At 37.2% G+C, this 10,998-nt stretch overlaps 1 protein-coding gene across 1 annotated transcript in view; it reads right to left on the minus strand.

Moving 5' to 3' along the window:
- The window catches only part of DNAH14 (dynein, axonemal, heavy chain 14), a 641,625-nt gene that overhangs the window by 412,905 nt on the left and 217,722 nt on the right, over positions 1-10,998 (minus strand). Inside the window, 1 exon segment of the mRNA XM_006871162.1 lies at positions 6,152-6,367. Within this exon segment, the coding sequence (XP_006871224.1) occupies positions 6,152-6,367 (216 nt within the window).

A 10,998-nucleotide genomic window follows, 5' to 3' on the forward strand; every position in this document is an offset into this window, starting at 1 on the left:
TTCTTTCTTCTTTTTGGATGTGCGCATTTATCACAATAAATTGTCCTTTCAGCACCACTTTCTCCATGTCCCAAAGATTTTGGTATGTTGTATTTTCATTCTCATTTGTTTCTAGGAACTTTATGAATTCAAGTTTAATTTCTTCTTTTACTCAGTCACTTTTCAGCAGTGTGTTATTCAGTTTCCAGGCATTCATCTTTATTTCCTTGATCTTCTTATTGTTGATTTCTAGTTTTATAGCACTGTGGTCTAAAAGATGCTTTGTAGAATTTTGATGTTTGTAAATTTATGGAGGCTTGCTTTGTGACCTAACACAATTCTGGAGAATGTTCCATGTGCACTGGAGAAGAATGTATATTGTGCTGTTGTTGGGTTGAATGCTCTGTACATGTCTATGAGGTCAAATTGGTTGATCGTGTTGTTTAATTCTTCTGTAACTTTGTCGAGTTTCTTTCTGGTTGTTCTGTCCCTTTTCAAAAGTGGCATATTAAAATCTCCCACTATAATTGTAGATTTATCTATCTCTTTCTTCAATTATAGTAAGGTTTGCATCATATATCTTGTTGCTTTTTCATTTGGAGCATAAATATTTATTATGCTGGAGTAAAGGGTTCTGCACAAGTTAATTTTAGGGCTGCAACTCAAAGGCTGATGCCATAGCAGCCACCAAAGAATTTGCCCTTTGGTCCGATAAGGCTCTTTTTCTCTGTGCTGTGGGGAAATTTGTGGGTGCAACACTGGACCCCTTTTCTAGGGATGCATCCCCACCCACCTGAAGGCATCTGGGCTGGGCAAAGAAAGCATGACAACAAAGAGGAGGAAAAAATGTGTAGAATCCCCCTGTACCTCCATTTGTAAATGTCACTGCACCAATTTTAGCGCCAGTTCTCTGTGGGGATCTGGCTGTAACCCCGCCCTCTGAACTCCACGCTGGTGGGGTGGGCTGCAGAGGGAGTCCCATGCCTAGAGCAATTCCTAAATCACAGTTTTTTCCCTTTATACCGTGATTTTTTTTCACTGGCGTGTATGGGGAAACTGACACCCTGCACCCTATGCTAGATCCAGAGCTCTGGTGCTGTTCTGTGAGAGCAGCTTCTCTGGGTTTTCAGTCCCTCTCCAATGGAGCCTGTCCTACCTGACTCTGCCTCAGCAACCACCAAAACAAGAAGTACCTGGTACTTTTAAAATTCATTGTCAACACCATAATTCAAATGCATCAATTAATCTATGGTCATCCTTATTCATTGTCCAACTTTCACATATATATGAAGCAATTGAAAATACCATGGTTTGGGTCAGTAGCACCTTACTCCTCAAACTGACATCTTGAATACTTTGAAGAGGCCTTTTGCAGCAGATCTGCCTAATGAAAAATACCCTTTGGTTTTCTGACTGCTGCTTTGATGATTATTGATTATGGATCCAAGCAAAATGAAGGGTTTTTTTTTTGACAATTTCAATCTTTTCTCCATTTATCATGATTTTATTTATTGGTCTAGTTGTGAGGATTTTGTTTTCTTTACATTAAGGTGCAATCCATACTAAAGGCTGTAGTCTTTGATTTTTCATCTGTAAGCATTTCAAGTCTTTGTCACTTTCAGCAAGCAAGGTTGTGCCATCTATCTATCGTAGATTGTTAATGACTCTTCCTCCAATCCTGATGCCATACTCTTCTTCATATAATAAAGCTTCTTGAATTATTTGTTCTGCATACAGATTGAATACGTATAGTGAGAGAACACAACTCTGAAACACACCTTTCCTAATTTTAAACCATTCAGTATCCCCTTGTTTTGTTTGAATGACTGTCTTTTGGCCTATGTACAGGTTCCTCATGAGCACAACTAAGTGTACCGGAATACCCATTCTTCCCAATATCATACATAGTTTGTTATGGTCCACACAGTTAAATGCCTTTGCATAAACAATAAAGCACAGGTAAACACCTTTCTGGTATTCTGTGCTTTCAACCAAGATTCATCTGATGTCAGCGATGATACTGCTAGTCTGATGTCCTCTTTGGAGCCTGGCTTGAATTTCTGAGAGTTCCCTGTTGATGTTGCAGTCATTTTTAAATTATCTTCATCAAAGTTTTACTTGCATGTGATATCAATGATATTTTTTTTGATGATTTCCACATTTGGTTGGTTTACCTTACTTTGGAATGGGAATATATAGGGATAGACAAATGAGCCCCTCCAGTGCTGCAACAGTTTGTGGAAACATTTCAATTTAACTTCCATCAATTCTTAGATCCTTGATTTCCATCAATGTCTTCAGTGAAGTTTGGACCTCTTCCCTCAATATTATTGATTCTTGATCTTATGCCACTGATTGAAATGGTTGAACACTGGTCCATTCTTTGGGGCATAGTGGCTTTGTGTATTCTCTCCATTTTCTTTGGATGCTTCCTGCATCATTGAATATTGTGCCCATAGAATATTTCAATATTGCTTGAATTTTCTCTTCAGTTCTTTTTGATTGACTTTTGACTTTCTAACTCCATGTCTTTGCACATTTCATTATAATACTTCACTTTGTCTTCTCAAGCTGCCATGTGAAATTTTTGTTCAGCTTTTACTTTCTCATTTCTTCCATTCACTTTAGCTTCTCTACACTCAAAAGCAAGTTTCAGAGTCTTTTCAGACATCTACTTTGGCATTTCCTTTCTTTTGTCTTTTGAATGACTTTTTGCTTTCCTCATGGATGATGTTCTTGATGTCATCCCACAACTCTTCTGGTCTTCAGTCATTAGTTTCTAATGAATCAAATCTGTTCTTGAGGAGGTCTCTAAATTCAGGTGGGATATATTTAAGGTCATATTTGGCTCTTGTGGACTTGTATTACTTTTCTTCAGCTTCAGCCTGAACCTGCGTATGAGTAATTGATGGTTTGTTACACATTCTGCCCTTTGTCTTCAGTATAGGTTGCACGTAAATATAAAGAAAACAAAAATCCTCACCACTGGACATCATGCAAATGGAGAAAAGATTGAAGTTGTGAAAGACTTCACTGTGCTTGGGTCTACCATCAACACTCACAGAAGTAGCAAATCAAGAAATCAAATGACATATTGCATTGGGCAAATCTGTTGCACAAGACCTCTTTAAAGTGTTCAAGAACAAAGATGTCAGTCTGAGGACTAAGGTGAGCCTGACCCAAGCCATGGGATTTTCAGTAGACTCATATGCATGTGAAAATTGGACAATGAATAAGGAAGACTATAGAATAATTGATATATTTGAGTTATGGTGTTGGAGGAGAATATTAAAAGTCAGAAGAATAAAGACTGTCAGACGAATAAACCAATCTGTGTTGGAAGAAGTACAACCAGAATGCTCCTTAGAAGCCAGGTTGGCCAGAATTCATCTCTCATACTTTGCACATATTATCAGCAGGGACCAGTGTCTGGAGAAGGGAATCATGCTTGGTAAAGTCGAGGGACAGAGAAAAAGAGGGAGACCTCCAACAAGATGGATTGGCACAGTAGCAGCAATTGTGAGGATGGCGCAGGACCATGCAGTGTTTCATTCTGTTGTTCATAGGGTAGCTATGAGTTGGAATGAACTTGAAGGCACTTAACCACAACAACAAACTCACTGGCCTTGCAAAAATCTATAATGTGATTTCCAGCATCATTTCTATCATCAAGTCCATATTTTCTAACTACTGATTTTTGTTTCCAACTCTCACATTTCCATCACCAGTAACTGTCAATGCATGTTGATTGTATGTTAGATCAATTGAAGTCTGGAGAAGTTGGCAGAACTATTCAATTTCATCGTCGTTGACTTTATTGGTTTCTGTGAAATTTGAGTAATAGTGACATTAATTGGTTTCCTTGTACAGTATGGATGGTATCCTATTACAGACAGAGTTGCACTTAGAGATAGATCTTGACATGCTTTTTTTGATGATGAATGCATTCCCATTCCTCTTCAATTTGTCGTTCCTGGCATAGTAAATTATATGACTGTCTGGTTCAAAAGGGCCAATGCCTGTCCATTTCAGATCATTAATGCCTAGTACGTTGATCTTTATCGGTCACATTTCATTTTTGACAACTTCCCATTTTCTTAGTTTATACATTGTTTAATGTAGATAAATTCCAAGTTTTACATTCCAAATTTCCTAGTTTATACACTTCATACATTCCACATTTCAATTTTAATGGATGTTTGCAGCTGTACCCCATCATTTAGAGTTGTACCCCATCAACAAATGAACTTCTTTAATGTATATAAATTCCTAGTTCTATATTCCAAATTTCCTAGTTTATACACTACATACATTCCAAGTTCTGATTATTAATGGATATTTCCAGCTGCTTCTCCTCATTTTGAGTTGTACTCCATCAGCAAATGAAGGTCATGAAAGCTGCTTCATCCATATCTGGTCAACTCTACTTTGAGGAGGCTGTTTTACCCCAGTCACATTTTGAGTTCCTTCCAACCATAGGGGCTCATATTCTGGCACTATATCTGACAATGTTCTGTTGCTATACATAAGGTTTTCAGTGGCTAATCATTCAGAAGTGTTTTGCCTCTTTCTATTTCTAGTCTGTCTTAGTCTGGAAGCTCTACTGAGACCTGTTCACTATGGGTGACCCTGCTTACTGGTGGCATAGTTTTTAGTATCACAGCAACATACAAGCCACCACATTATGATAAACTGACAGACAAGTAGTGGCCTTGAGCTCTTAGAGCCCATTTAACACCATTGTTTTATTGCCTTTTTTTGGAAAGTCTATTAGCTGGGCTTCCACAGAGACTGTTTCTGTCACTTTGTTTGGTTATTTAGTGGACCATCCTTTTCTGTTTCTTTGATGTGCTGTGGTTTTGTTTTTTTGAAATATGGACATTAGAGTACCATAATGTGATAAATCTGGAATTTAATTTCTCCTTCTCTCCCCAAGGTTGGTTTAATGTTGAAGGCTGCAGTAGTTTAATTGTTTAGTGACTTCTATTTTTGCTAAGAATGCCTTCTTGGCCATGTAAGGACAGTGAAATCTCTGTTCCATAATTGTATTCAAATAATGTTTTACAGATTTTCTTGGTATCCAGGTGGCAAAGGAAACCTCTCCTTGATGCAAATTCACTGTGTACCAGGGAACTACTTCAACACGGAACTATGCTTGCAATGTGCCTAAGGGTCAGTTCAAGGTAAAAGTATAATATCATGGAGACTCTCAAATTTGTGGCTAGCATTTGAGGTCTTGGGAAGCCTTTGCAGTAGGAGAATTGGGCCCTTTATTTTGTGAGAGCCGAACTAACTAGGTTACAGGAAGAAGTATTATGTTGAAGAAGCTTGCTATTGCCTAATGGAGGAACCCTGGTGGTATAATGGTAAGTGCTCAGCTGCCAACCTAAAGGTCAATGGTTTGAACCCATCAACCACTCTGTGGAACAAAGATTACAGGCTGCTTCAGTAAAGACATATATACAGCTTTGGAAACTCTATTAGGCAGTTCTACTCTGTCCTACAGAGTCATGGTATGGTGCTGTGGGTTAATGTCCTGGACTGCAAAGTTGGCATGAACCAAAGGGTTGGGGGTTCAAGCTCACCAGTTGCTCCTGAGAAACCCTATACAAGGTTGCTGTGGGTTGGAACTGACTCGATGTCACTTGGCAACAACAACAACTCTGTCCTACAAGGTCACTATGAGTGGGAATCAACTGGATAGCAGTGATTTTGGTTTTATATTTGGTATATTGGTGCTGACAGAATCACTGATCTAGATATAATCTACCAGTTATACTTAATTCACTCTGTGTTCATTTAAAAGCAAATATATTTAAAATATTCTATTGTTTGTGGCACTGTAGGATAAGACCTGAACTTCTAACCACAAAGTCAGTGGTTCAAACCCACCAGTCACTCCTTGGAAACCCTATATACATGCTTATTATGGGTCAGAACTAAGTTTATAGCACTTAACAACAACAACAACATTATTTACTGACCATTAAAAAACCCAGTGGCATATTTTATGTCTTTTGATAGCTTTAATTTTTATTTTAAACTGTTTATATTAATTTAAAATTTTTCTTTTACCTTAGTATCTAATGATGCTTTAATATCAAGTCTTTGAATAAGCAATGGGATTTCCCACATGAGTTAAATGAAAAAAATCCATTAATACTAAACTTACATTAGATATGTCTGAGATTCTTGACTTTAATCCAAGATCCATGTCTTTCTTTGATTGCCTTTTAGTATTAAAATATACATAATTTCGAATTGCTACTGATAATAACCCATCAGTCCATTCCATTGTATTAGGATTCAGTTGTCCATATAGTTCACCAAGAGTGATACACTTTGGATTTAAAACACAGACATCTACTTTTCCTTTTCTTCCTGGAATCTGAAAAAAAAAGCACAATATGAATTTTAAAGGCATTTATTATAGTGCAATGATTTATTTGTTACAGTATTATTATCAAAGGGAAATAGGAGAGATTTTTCATTCCAGAAGAAGATTCTCTATACAGGTGGTAATTTTCAAAAAGTTGGTGGTTTGAACCCACTAGCTGTTCCACAGTAGATAGATGAGGCACTCTATTCCATAAATGTTTAAAGTCTCAGAAACCTGATGGGAGTTTCTATCCTACAAAATAATTATGAATTGAAATTGACTCATAGGTAGTGTCTTTTACCCATACAAGCTGCTCAACAATTTTTAAGCATGATAAGAAAATAAAGAGCCAGGCCTCAATACAACATAGTCAAGCTGCTAAAATACAAAGATATGGAAAGTAATCTTGAAAACAACAAGAGAAAAAATGACTTATAACACACAAGAAGATAAACAGTTAACTTCTTATCAGAAACAATGGAAGCTAGAAAACAGTGGGATGACATACACAAAGTTTTGTGTGGGGAGGAGAGAAACCTGTCAACCATGTATTTTATACTCATTGAAGCATATTTTCAAAATTGAATGTGAAATAAGTATTCCCAGGTATTCCCAAATACTGAAATACAGAGAAATTGAGCAATAAGCCTACAACAGCTAAAGATACTCAGGTTGAAAGAAGTAACATTAGACAATAATTCAAACTGAACCAGGGAAAAAGGAAGCAGAGTATCATTAAAGGCAATTATGAAGCCTGGTGTGGTGCTATAGGAAAAGCACTAGACTGCTAACCACAATGTCAGTGATTCAAACTCATTAGCTACTCTTCAGAAACTCTGTACAGGTTGTTATGAGTCATAACAGACTTGATTGCATGTAAAAACAACAATGGAGTAAATTAACAATGGTGGTATGTAAACACATATATATATATTTTTGTATTGTTGGATTTACAACATATGCAACATAATATATATGTTGATCCTACCACAAGGAGAAAAGAACGCTGGTAGTGTAGTGGTTATGAGTCAGGCTGCTAAACTCAAGATCAGCAGTTTGAAACTACCAGCTGTTCTACAGGAGAAAGATGAGGCTTTCTGCTCCTGTAAAGATATACAGCCTCCGAAACCCTATACAGGGTCGCTATGATTCAGAACTGACTCCATGGCACATAACCACCACCACCACCATCAAGGAGATATATTGCATTAGGCAAATCTGTTGCATAAGACCTCTTTAAAGTATTCAAGAGCAACTCTGAGGACTAAGGTGCAAAGTACTAAAAATATTCTTGAAAAAAGTTAAAAGATGGAGAACATATACCTCTCCCAATTTCAAAACTATATAATCAAAGCAGCGTGGCACTGGTATAAGGATAGACATATAGGTCAATGAAGCATAACGGAGAGCCCAGAAAGAAACCTTAACATTTACAGTTGGTGTATTTTCAACAAAGGTGCCAAGGCAATTCAATGAAGGTTGTCTTTCTCAACAAATGATGTAATTAGATACGCACATTCAAAAAGACACTGACCTTACACCACACATAAAAATTAACTCATACTGAATACCACACTTAAATGCAAGACATAAAACTATAAAAGCCTTAGAAGAAAATATAGAAGTTTAGTTTAGCTAACTGTGAGTTAGCTAAAAAAGATACTTAAATAAGACCAAAAAACAATGTGACTTAAAACAAAACAAAAAAACAACCAAACCCTGATAAATTGAACTTTTTCTAAATTGGAGTCCCTGGGTGGCACAAAAGGTTAGCATGTTTGACTGTCAACCAAAAGAACAGAGGTTCAAATCTACTATTAGTCAACTCAGAAGAAAGGCCTACCGACTACTCTGGAAAACTCAGTTATTGAAAACCCTATGGAACACAGATCTACTCTGACACAAGGGGGCCACCATGAGTTAGAGTTAACTTGATGGCAACTGGTTTGGTTAATTAAATTATTTCAAAATATGAGGATAAGTCAAAAAGTATTGCTATAAAATTAAAGAACACTTATTAAACAAAAGAATCAAAATGTGAAGTTATTGTTTCTTGACATATAGTTCATCTAGGTTTCTGCACTTCTGAGGACAGTATTTCCATCCCTGGACAACTAACCATGATGTCGACAGCTAAAACTCACCAATATCTCCTAGGAAACCCTATACAGATGGGGTCAACAACACTTAACAACAACAACAAACCCTTCTCTAAAGGAGCTTTAATGATGCTGTAGGATAAGCCCTGGATTGCTAACAATAAAGTCAGTAGTTTAAACCACCAGTTTTGTTTTATCAAACTGCAGGAAAAAGATGAAGCTGTCTATTCCCATAAAGATTTAGTCTTTAAAACTATATAAATGGCCACTATGAGTTAGAATTGATTCGATGGCCCTGGGTGGAACCCATTTCTAAAGAATTCTGAACTCATTGATTTATACCACATCAAAATGGCAGTTTTTGCATCAAATAATGTTCCTTTTAAATGTTTTTGGAGTTTGGGAAACAAAACCGTGCTGAAACGTTATTTGGTGACTGGGGTAAGTTTTCCCAATGAAATTCTCATAGGTCAGTCCTTATTATCCTTGAAGAATAAGCAGATGCACTGCCTTGAAAAAAAAAAAAAAGTTACTTGGCACAAGTTTCCTCGACTTTTTCTCACCAATGCAGTTTTCAATTTTCTTAAATCTTCTTCAAAGTAAGCCCTCATGATTTTCTGTATCCTTGGAAAAAATCTATCAAGATGATCCCTTTGAAATTCCCAAATATAAAACAGTCACCATAACTTTTTAAGTCGACCTTTTTGCTTTTAAATTTAACTTGACCAGGATATCCCTTTGGAAGTCACTGTTTTGATTGTACCTTTTTTTAAAAGTCCTGGTAAAGGAGCTCTGGTAGCGTAGTGGTTACGAATCGGGCTGTGAACCTTAAGGCCAGCAGTTCGAAACTACCAGCTGTTCCGTGGGAGAAAGATGAGGTTTTCTGCCCCCGTAAAGATTTACAGCCTCGGAAACCTTGTATAGGGTCACTATGAGTCAAAACCGACTCCATGGCACATAACCAACCAACCAACCCATGAGTCCTGGTAAGGAGCTCTGATAGCGTAGTGGTTACGAATCAGGCTGCAAACCACAAGGTCAGCAAGTTCGAAACTACCAGCTGTTCTGTGGTAGAAAGATGAGGCTCTCTGCTCCCGTAAAGATTTACAGCCTCGGAAACCCTGTACAGGGGTCTCTATGAGTCGGAACTGACTCCATGGCACATAACAACAACAATGAGTCCTGGTGGGGTCCTGTGGGTTAATGCACTGGACTGCAAGGTCGGTTTGAACCACAAGGTCAGTGGTTCAAACTCATGAGATGCTCTTTGAAAGCTCTATATAAGGTTGCTATGAGTCAGAATTGATTCGAAGGCACACAACAACAACAAAGAACTGATGGTATTGAAGGAAGAAGTCCAAGCTGTACTGAAGTCATTGGGGAAAAACCAGTCTCCAGGTACTGATGGAATACAAATTGACATCTTTCAATAAACTAATGCAGTGCTGGAGACCCTCATTCATCAATGCCAAGAAATGTGGAAGACAGTTATCTGACCAACTGACTGACAAAGATCTACATTTTTGCCCATTCTAAAGAAAGGGGAGCCAACCAAATGCAGAAATCTTCAAATAATATCATTAATTTCACATGCAAATAAAAATTTTCTGAAGATAATTTAAAAATGGTTGCAGCAGCATATTTATTAACAGGGAGCTGCCAGAAATTCAAGCTGGATTCAGAAGAGAATTTGGAATGAGGGATATCGTTGCTGACATCAGATGGATATTGAATAAAAATAGAAAACACCAGAAAGAAGTTTACCTGTACTTTATTGACTATGCAAAGGCATTTCTTTGTGTGGATCATAACAAACTATGAATAACGTTGTGAAGAATTGTTATTTTCCAGAACACTTAATTGTGCTCATGAAGAAACTGTACATTTGATCAAGAGGCAGTTGTTCCAACAGAACAAAGGGATACTGAATGGTTGAAATCCATAAAGGTGTGTACCAGGGTTGTATCCTTTTACCATATTTGTTACATCTGTATGCTGGGCAAATAATCTGAGAAGTTGGATTATTTGAAGAAGAACATGGCATCATGATTGGAGGAAGACTCATTAGCAACCTGAGATATGCAGATGATACAACCTTGCTTGCTAACAGCAAAAAGGACTTGAAATACTTACTGATGAAGATCAAAAACTACAACCTTTAGTATGGATTGCACCTCAATGTAAAGAAAACAAAATCCTAACAATTGGACCAATAAATAGCATCATGATCAATGGAGAAAAGATTGAAGTTGTCAAAGACTTCATTTTACTTGGATCCACAATCAGTGTTCATGGAATTAGCAGTCAAGAAATAAAAGGGCATACTGTGTTAGTCAAATCTGTTTCACAAGACCTCTTTAAAGTATTCAAGATCAACGATGTCAGTTTGAGGGCACAAATTATGCATTTTCAATAGTTTCATATGTATGTGAAAGTTGGACAATGAATAAGGAAGACTCAAGAAGAATCGATTCACTTCAATTATGGTGCTGGACTACCAAAAGAACGAATAAATCTCTTAGAAGAAGTACAGCCAGAATG

This window comes from Chrysochloris asiatica, unplaced genomic scaffold, assembly GCF_000296735.1.
Source record: "Chrysochloris asiatica unplaced genomic scaffold, ChrAsi1.0 scaffold00161, whole genome shotgun sequence".
NCBI classification, from domain to species: Eukaryota; Metazoa; Chordata; class Mammalia; order Afrosoricida; family Chrysochloridae; genus Chrysochloris; species Chrysochloris asiatica.